At 33.3% G+C, this 14274-nt stretch overlaps 1 protein-coding gene across 1 annotated transcript; it reads left to right on the forward strand.

Moving 5' to 3' along the window:
* The first annotated feature begins 2088 nt into the window (after window positions 1-2088).
* On the forward strand, window positions 2089-3886 carry DOF2.4 (DNA binding with one finger 2.4). The gene is made up of 2 exons (XM_047325938.2): window positions 2089-2347; window positions 2516-3886. The coding sequence occupies exons 1-2, from the start codon at window positions 2294-2296 to the stop codon at window positions 3572-3574; spliced, it is 1113 nt and encodes a 370-aa protein (XP_047181894.1). The 5' UTR covers window positions 2089-2293; the 3' UTR covers window positions 3575-3886.
* The last annotated feature ends 10388 nt before the right edge of the window (window positions 3887-14274 follow it).

A 14274-nucleotide genomic window follows, 5' to 3' on the forward strand; every position in this document is an offset into this window, starting at 1 on the left:
TTTTGTTCAGGTTGCTTAATTAGGAGTAGAAAAAATAAAACGAAACAAATATTAAAAAAATTTCAAAAGACTAATAGACTATGATTATTAAGAGTATCGTACTCTATAAGTGAATATAGACTATAGTAACTATATAGTCTAAAATTATTATTTTAGACTATGGTTTGATAGACTATGATTTTATAATAGGCGAGTAAACCATAAAATAACTATAGTCTATGACATCTGTTGGACTAGTGATATCTAGAATGTGACAATCATACAAAATTACAACATCTCTCTAATCTTGTCATGACGTGAGAATCAAACATTCGGACATAAGTTATCATTTCATAAGGGAAAAATTGAAATATAAAGACATCATCACTAAATTGTCAACTCTAATATTCACAAAATATAAGAAAACCAATAATTAATTATATTTCCAACAAGTTAAACACATAAAAATAATATATTTTAGTTTAAAGCTATAATTATACAAATAAGTAGTTAATTTTATATAATCATAAATATATATGATAATGTATTAATTGAAACATTTTTATTTCTTCCTGTATCATATATTTATTATTAGAATATATTAAATTTCTTCTATTTTTTATTATTTTTTCAATATAAGTAAAATACTGTATTGTCTCGTAATCGCAATTTCATTCTAAGGTTTTTCTCTTCCTTAGAATTTAGCACCTTTGTCAAATTTATTCTCTTCGCCACATTTGTTAATATTTTGATATTCTAGATACATGTGAATTAAAAAACAATTTATTTTATATGTTTTGAAATAAACTTATAAACTCTGAAAATATAAACTCAAATAAATTATATTTAAAAAAATATTAATTTTTAAATAAATTTTTACTCTGAAATATAAGTCCAGAAAATAAAACTTAAATATAAGTTTAAACAAATAGTAGTCAAAACATATAGTTAACGGATAGTAAATTTATCTATCCTTAATCCATTTTACGGATCCAAGGGTCGAAAGTTTTTTTTTTCAACCCTAATTATGTTTAACCATTACGTCGATTTATTAGGTTATGGTCTTATCAGAGTTGAACTTAACTGAATTTCATTCTTGTATACATAACTGAAAATGAGAATAATAAAAAAAATATAAAACATATTTTTAATTTCTAAATTTTGATAAAATTTGTTTTTTTTATAAAACTTTTGATATATTTTAGTTTTCAAATTTAAAAAATAAATGAATAAAGTTATTTTTATCTAATTAAGTTAAATGTTTTAGAGGTGTGAAATGTATTTTATATTAAGATAATTAGATTACACGTTATTGCTTCATGTCTGTTAAAAAACATTTAACAGGTTAAAAAGTTTAAGATAATTAGATTAAAAGATAATTTGTTTTTAAAGTTTAAAAATTAAAATATATAAAAGAATTTCTACATAAAAAAAAATTCACCTTAAAATTGAAAAACTAAAAACGTTAAAAGGAAAGTGTAAACAGTTAGTTTTGGATGATTGGCCTCCCTCTAAGGTACTCTGGGACATTGGACATATGAGTTTTAGTGGATGTTGTGATGTGGCGCGTGAGATGCAAGGATAAATGTTTCCATGCAAAAAGAAAGAGGAGTGGGGAAGGGAACAGACCTGACCAAGAAAAGGTTCACTCGGTCGGGACACACTAAAGCACAAATGGACACCTTTTCTTTTTTTCAACCCAATATAAAAAAAAACTTACACATTATTTCTTTACCATAATCTATCATTCATTCACCAATAAACTAATCTTATATATATTTTATTTATAATACAATCATAATTAAAGTTTCCTTTGCCCATTCCACACCAAATTCCTACTATACTATCATGAATCTACGGCTGTCTGGCTAGGCTGGTTAGCACACATGACATATCAGACTCAACACTTAGCTTTTTTTCATGCACAATAACATAGTATCTCTTTTTTCTAACCACACTGCTTACAGAGCGTCAAAAAGAAGCTTATGGGTTAAGAAACATCGCCTTCTCAAAATCCTGAAAAGCAAAAAAACAAAAAGAGTGCTATCGGGGGGGAATTCAACAACAAACTAAAATTATATATAAATACTCAAAAGCACTTCCTTTATTTTTGCTTCTCATTACCTCTTCTCCCAAACCCTTCCCTCTCTTCTTTCTTTCTTTTGCTTTCTCTCTTTTCCTTTCTCTCTTCTATGCATCAACCATTCTCTCTCTCTCTCTCTAACTGTTTGATGTGATTATTCTCTCCACTTGTATTTCCTCCCAAAAAATTAAACCATCAACCTTTACAAAAGAGAAAGCTCCGAGAGGAACCATGGTTTATACTTCCATCCCAGCATATATTGATCCAGCCAACTGGCAGCAACAGGTAAAAATATTCAAGGGTTCTTCCGTTTGCTTCTTTCTCATTTAATTTCTCAGTTCAAAAGGCAAAATTCAAAAGATACATATTCTTCCTACACTTTTGTTTATACCCTTCTCCTGAATATACCACATATTTGATTTCTTTGCTCCTTCCAACTTTATGTTACTGCAGCACCCAAATCATCAGCAGCAACCCAACAACACTGCTGTCAGCTCCCACCTTATTCTTCCACCACCAATACAACCGCCGCCGCCGCCTCCACCATCGCAACCCCATGGACTCGGTGGTAGTGCCACTGCCGGCTCCATCAGGCCCGGTTCCATGGCGGATAGAGCCAGGATGGCCAACATACCCATGCAGGAAGCTCAACAGAAGTGTCCAAGATGTGACTCCAGCAACACAAAGTTTTGCTACTTCAACAACTACAGCCTCTCTCAGCCCCGCCACTTCTGCAAGGCTTGCAGAAGGTACTGGACTCGTGGCGGGGCCTTGAGGAACGTCCCTGTTGGTGGCGGCTGCCGGAGGAACAAGAGGAGCAGAGGAAGCTCCGGCAGCAGCGCCAGGTCGCCTGCGAACTCGGATCGCCAAACGGCGAGTGCCGGCTCCGCTTCCACAACCAGTGGCTCCTCTTCTGCTGACATGGTGGCAGGCCTTGGCGGTACCGGAGTGCCGTCGTCTCTTAGATTCATGGCTCCATTGCATCATCTTGGCGATCACCACCTCGGTGGTGGTGGTGGTGGTGGTGGTGGTGGAGGAGAGATAGGATTAAACTATGGTTTGAACTATGGGTCGATTTCAGGTCCAATGGGAGGAATAGGGGACTTGAATTTCCATATTGGAAACGCTTTGAATGGTGGTGGTGGTTCTGTGTTGTCTGGTTTGGACCAATGGAGGATGCCACAAACTCACCAATTTCCCTTCTTGTCTGGTTTGGAAGCTTCTTCATCACATGGGTTGTACCCATTTGATGGTGCTAGTGGTAGTGATGGCTATGGTGGCACTCCCATTAAGGTTTCGACTTCTGGGGTGATGTCTCAGTTTGCTTCTGTCAAAATGGAAGATAATCATCAGGAACTTGGTTTGCCTAGACAGTTCTTGGGAGTCAACAATAACCCTAATACAAATGATCAATATTGGAGTGGTGGTGCTGGTGCTGGTGCTGGTGCTACTTCTGCTTGGACTGATCTTTCTGCTTTCAGCTCTTCTTCCACTACTAGTAATCCCCTATAGAATTTTCTTCACTATTGTGAAGTTTCTGGCTTTTGGTTCTTCTGTTTCCTTAGACAAAGTTTCGACCAATTCGGTTACAATTTCCCCCACGTGAAAAGCTTCGAGGATGGTTAAGTACTTTGCTTTCTTTTATGATCAAATCAAAACCCTAGGGATGTTAGTTTTTCTATTCCCCCCACTTTTAATCTTTATATGTTGTTATTTCTTCTTCCTTTTCTCTCTCTTTCTTAGGTTTAGGTTGTTTTGTATGGCAAGGTTTTACTATATATGGTGAAATTATGAGTTCAAGATAATGAATGTTGCAGTCGATAATCAATGATGTCTGATAAAAAATGATGTCTGATACCAGTATCTCTTGATTTCCTCGTATATATATATATATATATATATATATATATATATATATATATATATATATATATATATCCATCGAAAATATGATCCTTTTTCCAATGATGAAGGGTGTTGAATTAAGCAAGGTTTCATCTTCATTTAATAAACGATTAGGAGGAAAATTTGCTGCAGTGATAATAGAAAATTCGCCCCCAAATCGTGGATTCAGAATGATTAATCTCTGTGCGTTTACATGAATCAAATTTTGGCCTATCATTTTAATGAAACAAAATCAAGAATCCTTTGGTACATGTTGCACTGTTATTAATGCATTCTGAATTTTCCCAGTGAATGGATAGTAAAGCAAGAGTGGTGTGGTCAAAGAAGAATTAATAAACATAGGTTGTCTTTCTCATTGTATACATTCTTCATATATGTTTTGTAGTGGGAAAGTGTGATTTTCTTCCTTTAAAAATTAGATTTTCAGTTATTTTTTTCCTTTTAGAAAGTTCTTCGTAACGACTACAGGAACTTTTTCTTGATGTTAATACCATTATCCCTTTTAATATAATTCTCTAAAAAGATTTATCTTGCAACTTAGTGTGGTTATTTTATTCATAATGTAAAACAACCTTTCTCTCCCTCTCGTTTCGTTTGGTTTAGTTTTTGGCTCTTCAAACACTTTTCTCATCATCCAAGATAATACCAACTTTGAATGCTTTTATTTTGTTTGACGGATTCACTTTTCACACAGCTAAACCTTAGATGAATGGAAACAAACAAAGCTTTCTAAGAACATAAAGAAAAGTTCTAATGTTTAAGTACTATATGTTAATCCTTTTATTCTAGTTAATTTTAGAGTTGTATTATTGTCACCCCTTTAAGAGCATCACTTACCAGTGTTTATCGTGACTTAAGCATATGAAAAGAATCCAATCTAAAAGACAAGTTTATTAGGTGTTAGATCTCATAAACTATTACATTGAACTTCTTATCTCGGTGATTAATGTGAGACGGCAAGAACTTCTTAAATCAACACACAAAGTAAGGTTAAATAATTTACATGACAATTTTCACGTTTCTTTTTGTGTACCATATTTGGAGTGTGAACGAAGGATTTAAATAGTATAAATCTTGGATTTGAATAGTAAACCTATATATCCTCTTTCTTCAACAACCATAGAAACAATTTCAATTAGGCGTTGCTTGGTTATAGGGATTCCTTCAGAGTTAATTATACTCATGCAATTATTTGACCAACCAGATGAAGAACTATTGGGAGACCCCATGTTTGGGACAAACTCTAACGACTTCCTAAAAACTCAAAAGGTGGTGCTTGTCATATTGTTGGGAATGTGATCCCAATTTGGAATTTTCTATTCCACTCATGAACAGGGATAAATATTCTAGGGAAGTTCCTATGCTCCAAAACCCAGACACTGTTCTAATTCCTTTTATTTCTTTTACAAAATGTACATGATTGTAATGTCTCATCTTGCGCAGCCATACCTAGAAATGGCTTCAGTGAACAAAGACGAAGTTTTAGGGTTTTGGTTTTTCCTTTTGGAAAATCGGTTCTGATATGTTTCATCTCGCGCAGCCAAAGCTAGGCAGGCATAGCCTGAGTGAAATTTAGTACTTCAAGAAATTGCAGCGGCTATATTATTCATGAATGATTAAATATATTTTCCCAATGGAGATTCAAATCTGAGGTTCCAAATTTATGTACAAAACTATTAATACTATAACATAAACAAATCCTCCTTGAGTTTAGTGACTTCCAACTCTCCACAGAGAATCTGTTAGTTGTTATATCATTAAAAAAATGATAATATTTTTGCATGTGAGTGTCCTTTTCTAAATTATTGATTTCTCCAATGACAAACGTTGTGTGAAGAAAGAAAGAGAGAGAGAGAGAGAGAGAGGGAATGATTTTGTGATAATATGTACTTGATATTAAGAGAAGAGAATGGACTGTGTAAAGTGTAAACTTTGGCTAATTATTTAGCGGTTTTAGTGGCAGAGACGCGGAGAAAGAGCATCAAAAGACGACAAAATGGCCACACAGAAACCTTAAGATCATAGTATTCTTCGAGATTAGCTTCATCACCAATCACCAATCACCATGTTTATGATGGCATTTTAGGTATGTCAAAAATCTCGGCTTCTGTTAAACCTATCACTACTGTTAAATTCAATTTCACCTGTCATACCTTCCACCCAATATATATTCCCTCTAATTTCACCAAACAAACACTACAACGTTTTAGTTCGATTAGAAAAAGGTCAATTTTTAATTAAAATATGTAGTATCAATGAATAAGTTGATTAAGAAAATACTGTTATCCAATGGGATTTGAAATAAAAAACAAGAATAGATCTACATGCATCATTCCCCATATATAGTAACCCGAAAAATAGAGCAGTAAGTGAGTGAGCAACATAACATAAGGTTGTAAAAGAATGTTTGTCTCTGTCCCACGAACTAGCAGAGTCAAAAAGCGCAAAGATTTTAGCAATCTCTAATTTGATGCGTTGTTATTACCACAAAGTCACAAACTCAGCGACACAAGCTGCTACATGCTAATACAATGTCTGGACAATCTGACCAAATCGCACATTGTCACGCGCTAAACGCGTGCTAGTACATAAGGATTAACCAAAGATTTCTTTTTATTATTACAATCATTGTTTTACGATAATGTTATTGAATTATTAGAAAATTTCTTCCAGTTGTTTCGAGATGAGAGTACACATTCACCTATCTTTTAAATATCAATTAATCTTGTCACCAATAAATGGTTAAAACCAGAAAAATACTATAAGAAAATATCTAAATAATGATCAATTTTAGATAAAAGATAATTAATCAATGATTAATTTAGATACTAATTTATAAACTAAAAGTTATTACTGACTAAAATAGTTTCTAAAGGGATCACTATATCGAATTATTCTCTAAATTGATAATTAACACTAGATCCCAAGACTTTAACCAGTAAAGAAATTAGTTTTTAAATTGATTTCTAATAATGATTAATTTAGAGATCAATCTAAAATCTAATTTCTTTAGTAGTAAAAATATTAGTAGTTAATGTTAATGACAATTTAGAAATCAACTCATTAATAACCAATTTTAAAACTATTTTAGTTATCAATACTTTTTAATCTATAATTAGTATCTAAATTTGTTACCGTAAGATTGATTATTTTTGTCACTAAAATTGATTATTGTTTAAGAATTTTCTTGTAGTCCATTCCATCATAACAATTAACATATCTTAACTATTACAATTTTAAAGAAGTAAAAAGTGAAAGTAAATTTATTAGAAAACTTAATCAGAATTATTAGTTTCAGTAAGATCAATAATAAAAATAAAATAACTCTTTTAAAATTATTCTCAAAGTAATTATATATACGGAGTGTTTGTATGTTTTATTATAAAAGATTATAATCATTCTAAATATGTTCTTAAAATATTTATTTTAGAGTTGATGATTTTTAGTTGACATTTACAGTATAAAGGAAAATAAAATGAACAAAGATTTTTCCATCAACTAGCATGGCACTCTATTTTTCCAATCTTAAGATTTTGCAAGGTTCTTATTCTTTATTTTAATTGTTATTTTAATATATATATATATATATATATATATATATATATATATATATATATATATATATATATGATTAATGTAAGTAATTTTCTTTATCTTTTGTTGTGAGTCTAAGTCGGAGATCGAATTATAGTTTTTTATTAAGGGAAATTAAATATCAAATTATTTGTGTCAACTTTATTTGATATAAAATAATTGAATATATTAGTACAACATTTGATGGCAAAGAAAATTTTAATCATTATCTTCAATCTATAAAATATACGAATACAATACCAAAATTGTTGGTACTAGTAGTTCAATATTTGTATCCACTAACCAAGAATCAAAATTTGATCATTGATTCGAATATAGTGTTAATGGTCCTACATTAGTTATATCAAAATATACTGAACAATGGAAAGAAGACTATTGGGTGTTCAAATAACCCCCACAAATCTCCTTGTTACAAAAGCTTCAAATGACTCTTAAAGAAAAGAGATTATGTCGCTTAAAATAGTTGTATTAATTCAAATAAAATTGTCTTGTATAAAGTGATTATAGTCTTTAAAAATAAATCAAAGTAATAAAGTATTTCTTTATAAAATTTCCAAACAAGAATTTTAACATTCCAACAAACAAATTATTCAATATTCTTTTAGTAAGAAAAACTAATAAAAACCACAACCGGTCATTGATCAAAGCAAAAGGGGATATTTATATTTTTTAAATAAGGTTTTGGCTTAAACTATGTGGATGGAAAGCCATTAAGAAAGAAAATCCATTAAAATTGACCAATTAATGAAAAAACCTACCCATCAACAAAACTAAAATAAAACATACCTCCTTTCATGAATAACATACTTAGGAAGAAACAATTAATAATACTAATTGGCAATTAAAATTCCAGAATTTTATAGAAAAAAATTATCTAATTTTATTTGAAATTAGTTTATAATATAAAATTACTCTTAACAAATTGATATATAATAGACTTTTACAAACTTTATTAAAATAATAAAATATTATAAAAATTCACTTTCATAAAGTTGTATAATTAAAATATCATATTTTATTACTAGGACTCAAAAGTTTAATATAAATTTTGAGTGTTTGAATTTGAACAGCCCTAATAGTACATTAACATTTTAAAAGAAACCATTTTAATTATAAATTTAGAGTGATGAATTTAAGATTTTCCTTAAAGTACTCTAATATGTTAAGACTTCAAAAGGTACATATTTTTCCTTAAAGAAGAGGACAAGGGACTGTTTGTCAGTCTGGAAGTTGGACCGTAAGAGAGAGAGAGAGAGAGAGAAGCAGTTAGTGAATCTGCTTGCACGCCCTTCCATGCAGGCACAGCATGAATATTTGTGGCTTTCAACATTGTTCGATTCATTGTTAACGAGGAGAAGATAGATAGATGGACACTGCATGCGAACCTCTGCACATCTCTTCTTTTCTTTTGTTTAAATATTTTAAACCTGCCTTCCATTGCATGCATCCTTCTTCTTTCCATCACATCACATCATCCCTCACTCACTCTCTTCTTCTTCTCTTCTTTTTCTATTTTTATTTACCCCTTTTATTACAATTATATTTTAAATAATAGACAGTTACCATACAATAATATAAAATATTTTATAAGAATTTCTTTTTACCACAATATACTTATTCTTTCTTTAAAAATACCAAACTAGAATTGTACTAACTTTATTAATCAAAAGTAAAAATACTATTCACAAATATTAGCGAAAAAGTATTTGAAGGAAAATATTATATTCGAATTTACGTAAATGAAACATGACGGGTTTATGAGATGGATATTTTTGAATCCTAAACTCAACCAATTTGATGGTGGAAAGTTAGAATTTTTTTTTACCCTCATCCTTTCTTCACATAAATGCATTCAAAGGAGAGAGAATCGATTTCTTTGAGTGAAATCGATTTTACCATGCATCTAACATAAACAAAAATTCTTATGCAGGTATAACCGTTTCCAGTCAAACATAATCGATTTCAGCAAACAATGTAATTGATTCCAACAATGAGAGAATCTATTCCAAAAGCTCGTAATTGATTCCACGAGACATTTCAATGGCTTGAAATCAATTCCTTGACGGGGTGGAATTGAATCTGGTTGTAGTTTATTGACTTCTTGTTTATTGGTGTTGTAGGAGATTTGTGATAAAAAGGCCAAGCTGGAGTTAGAGATCCGTGGTGAAAGGGGTGAGCTGGAGCTAGAGATCTGTAGTAAAAAGGCCAAGTTGGAGTTGGAAAACCACGGTGGAAGGGACGAGTTGGATTTAGAGATCTGTGGTTGAAGAGTCGAGCTGGAGCTAGAGATCGATGGTGGAAGGGCCGCTAGAGTTGGAGATTTGTAGCAGAAAGGTTGAGTTAGAGCTGGTAGTTATGCACATTGTGAAGTCAAGTTCGTGTGGTGGTGCTAACCTCGTGATGTATCAAGCTTTGTGCTTGGTGTAGGTGTTGGATCTGAGTTTGTGGTTGGTGTAAGTGGTGAAGCATGTGGTTATTCAAGGATAATTCGATAATCTCATTTTTTATTTATTAAAACATTTTTTTAATCTATCATATCTGTCAAATCACTCAAACTAACTTTACTTCCAATGTCACTCACTATCACCTTTAAATCCCTTAGAAAACAGTACATTTAACTCTCAAATCCATTCATTCACTCTCCCTAAATCTATCTTTAAAAGTGAACACACCCTACGAGAACAAGTACTTTTTGTTATTCATGTTTCACTAGTGCAAAAATACATTTCTATGACAACATATTATGTAAGACAAATAAAAATTATCCATCATAATAGGTTGACTGGTGGCAGAATCGTAATAAAAGTAAGACATATTATAACGTAGTTGTGTACATCAGTCATAATATGAAATGTGGTGACAAAGTTGTAAATAAGTTTAAGACATATTATGACGTAGTTTTGTATATCGGTTATAATAAAAAACGCGGTGACAAACTTGTAAATAAGTTCAAAACCTATTATTACGTAGATATGAACACCTGTCATAAGGTGTGGAAATTTCTTGATGTATTATGACTGAGTTTTAGAAATCAGTCATAATATCTCTCTACTCTCTAATTTTTCACATTTCCCCCTCGCTATCTCTAACTTCACGTTCCCTCTCACTCTCGTTCCTCTCTTCCTTTCTTCCTCTCTAAACCGTGCACTCCTCCAAGGACACTCCCCCTCACCATCACTGAACCACATCTTCATGCTCTCTACTCCTTGAGAGAATCAGGACACTAAAACCTAATCTCATTCGAAGCACTCTCGATTTCGTGTTCGCTCCTCACCGAAGTACATCTTCTTCGCTGCCTCGAGCGTCGCCTTAAACACCAAACCTCTTCTTCTGCTAGGTTTTCCTTATCTCTCACCTTTTGACCAATTGTTTTGCCTTTTCCTTCATCTTTCACCAATTGAGATTGATTTCTATCTATTTACACCGATTAAATCTTTGTTCCAACCTTTTCCACCGATTAAATCCCTTCCTACCTCGAACCCTAGAATCTCCTTCGAACAAACCTTCAAATCTAGGGTTCGCCTTTGATTTCATTGTCTTTCGTTGTGTCCTTGGTCGTCGACTCGATTTTAAACCGCAGAAGAAGCTTTTGAACAAAATTGACCAAGTTCAGGAGGTCGTGCTTGGAGAATTAAAGAATTTGAAACGAACTCCCAGTGGAGAGGTAAAAAAGGGTGCGCACTTTCACTACAAAAAAGAAGGGCATTACCGAAGGCCAGAAGCCCTCGGAAAAAGCCCAAAACCGTCGGTAAAAGGTAATTATCGAAGGCTTATCGACGGCCAAAAAGCCCTCGGTAAATCCCTTGTCGCTAACATTTACCGAGGGTTTTTGCCCTTCGGTAATTACCGAGGGCCAAAAGCCCTCGGTAATTACCGAAGGGCAAAAGCCTTCGGTAATTTCCGAAGGGCAAAAAAAAAAGTAATGGTGGGTGATGAGCAAGCCTTGACATAACAGTAAAGTTGGTTCCTTTTCACCAAGTCTCAACCCAGAAATAGCAACTACTTGCAAGCATCACACTGCATATCTGCTTCCTCATACCCCACCTGGTGGGAGTCTCACGCACAATCACCCATTTTATGGGTAATATTAATGGAAAATGTTAAACCAAGTTTATAAAAACATGCAACAAACAAAAATAATGCATCTGAAGGTTACAACAAATTAATCATTAATCACTAAAACAATCCTCCAGGGGCAATACACACAAGCTAACAACCAGAAACCTCAACTTTCACTGAACTCTACAATGCAATATGTGGCAATTTTGGACTTTGGAATGAGTGCGTGTTTGGTTTCTCGTTGGATCAATTCAAGCCATGCATGACCCATTGTTTACACCAGACTGTGGATCAAAATTCCAATTGTCAAACCAAAAACGTACTGAATGTATTTGGATGATTGTTGCTTTTTGTTTTCTTGGCTCAAGTAACTAAGTCATAAATATTCTAACTATCTTAACTAATCTCTTTTCTCCGTGAATCCTAACATAATCTGGAGACACAGAGGAGGCCACTAGAAGCACCTATTAGAGGAGTACCCAGTAGATGTGAAATAAGATTTATACGGTTCTTGTGTTTTTCCTTGGAGTAGTAAACTAAAACGTAACACTGCCTCGGAAAACGTTCACAAGCCTTCGGAAAACGTTCACAAGCCTTCGGAAAACGTTATTTATCGACGGTCTAAAAGCCTTCGGTAATAAGCCTTCGGTAATTAACGCATTTCTTGTAGTGTTTGATGTCCATGAGGTGAATTTTCAATTTTATGCAGTTTTGATTCCGATTGGATCTTCTTCTAATGTATCTCAACTAATTAACCTGTTTTTAACTTGTTTGAAGCTTGTGTTTTTTATATATGTGAGAAATTTATAAGTTACAGTAGTACAATTAATTTGTGTGGTTTAATTTAGGTTTGTCAATGGGTTTTCTGTTCCTTGACCTAGACAAACCATCTTCGAAGGAGATTCTAACCTGGCTTTTAGATGTGGGTGGAGAGAAAGAAAGGCAAGCTGCATATGGAATGGGTGCTGATGTGACTAACAAGAGGAAATTGGAAGTTGATTCGAGTCTATGGTTGGGAGAATAAAGGGCATATGTTAAAGTTCATTAGCATTACTTCTACTTATATGTTGAAAATAAAGACTAGTTGGAATTTAAATCAATAATCTGTTTGTTATCAATATTCTGACTAATGAATTATGTGAGAGTGCCAAGAGCATTACTTCTACTGATAAATACTTATATCCACAGGGTAACAAGAAAAGTGATGGGTTTACAGATGAAGAGAGGAAATCATTTGCAACAAACTTCTCATCTAGGTGATGACAAATTTATGAACACCGAAAAACGGCGCCATAAACTTGTTTAACAATCGACAAGTGTGACCGAATCGTATCAAGTAATAAAACAAGGTAAGACCAAGTATCGTTTTCCCAAAGGACTCACGGCCTAGTTTAGCTATGTGATTTGTTGATTATTTAAGACTTAAGAACAAATTGATTATAGGTTTTAATGCAAAAGACAATAACTAAACATGTATGCATGAATTTGATTAATGGAAAAGAACAAAACAAACACTTCAATGAATTATATGGATGAGTATGTTGTTGGGGTTATCAATTTTATCTTATCCACTCTCATATATTTTCAGGAATTCATCATTCTTATCATCAATTGCTAATGCCACTCTCTAAATCACCTTGCAAGAAGGCCTATCCCTAATTACGAGTTCATACAATTCCTAGCATTCCTAGTAATTAGTTCTTAAAGTGCAGGAGCTTAAAGGCAACCAATATGCTATTGGGAGAAATTCCCCGGATCTAGACTTCCCCGTACGTTCCCGTATCGACAAAATCAATAATCATAGCAATGAATGAGTTAAACAAAGCAAGCAATAAGCAAAGAGGAAAAACCCTAGCTAAAGATGAAAGAAAGCATATATCTTAATATATGACATTAAATCAAATTCCATATATGAGAGTTTCACAAGACTACATTGATTCCCCAACAACAATACAAGGTTTAGTTCACCATATTCATGGTGAAACTAGATGAACAATAATGAAAGAATGAAAGATAAAACCCTAGAAAAAGGAGGAGGTGGCCTGAGCATCCAAGATCTTCCTTCAAGGGGTGGAAAAGAGAGTGTTTGCTTCGTCTCTGCCAAAGATACAAACCCTAGGACGTCCTAAAGCTTATATACTATTCTAAAATCACAGAAAATTAGGCCCAAGCCCAAAAATAGTGCCGCTCAGCGGTAAACTACCGCTCAACGGTAAGTGCGTGAGTTGTTTTCTTCCCCTCAGCGGCCAAATCACCCCTCAGCGGATCCAACGTGACTGCCTGAGTGCCGCTCAACGGTAAATTACCGCTGAGCGGCAGTTGCGGCTTCCCCTTTTGCACTTTTTGATGTTTTTTCTGATTCCATCTTTGTCCTTCTTCACTTCTTTCACCAAATTCACCTTAAAACCTGCACAAAAACACTGAAATCAAGCATAAACCTGTCCAGCTCTCTTATTTCTAAAAATATAACCAAAAGCATGATTTCAAGCTAGTTTCTAAGTGTTAAAGGTTGCTTTTAGTATCAATTTTAAGCATGAAAATAACAGTTTTTCAACTGTTATCACTAGGGTATTTGTAGATACCTTTATAAGGCAACACCTTGGTGTTATTGGATATACTTATTGGGATTATCGGCATGGTGGACGCAATAATAA

Source organism: Vigna umbellata, chromosome 5 (genome assembly GCF_029865625.1).
Source record: "Vigna umbellata cultivar VRB3 chromosome 5, Vumbellata_1.0, whole genome shotgun sequence".
In the NCBI taxonomy this organism is placed as follows: domain Eukaryota; kingdom Viridiplantae; phylum Streptophyta; class Magnoliopsida; order Fabales; family Fabaceae; genus Vigna; species Vigna umbellata.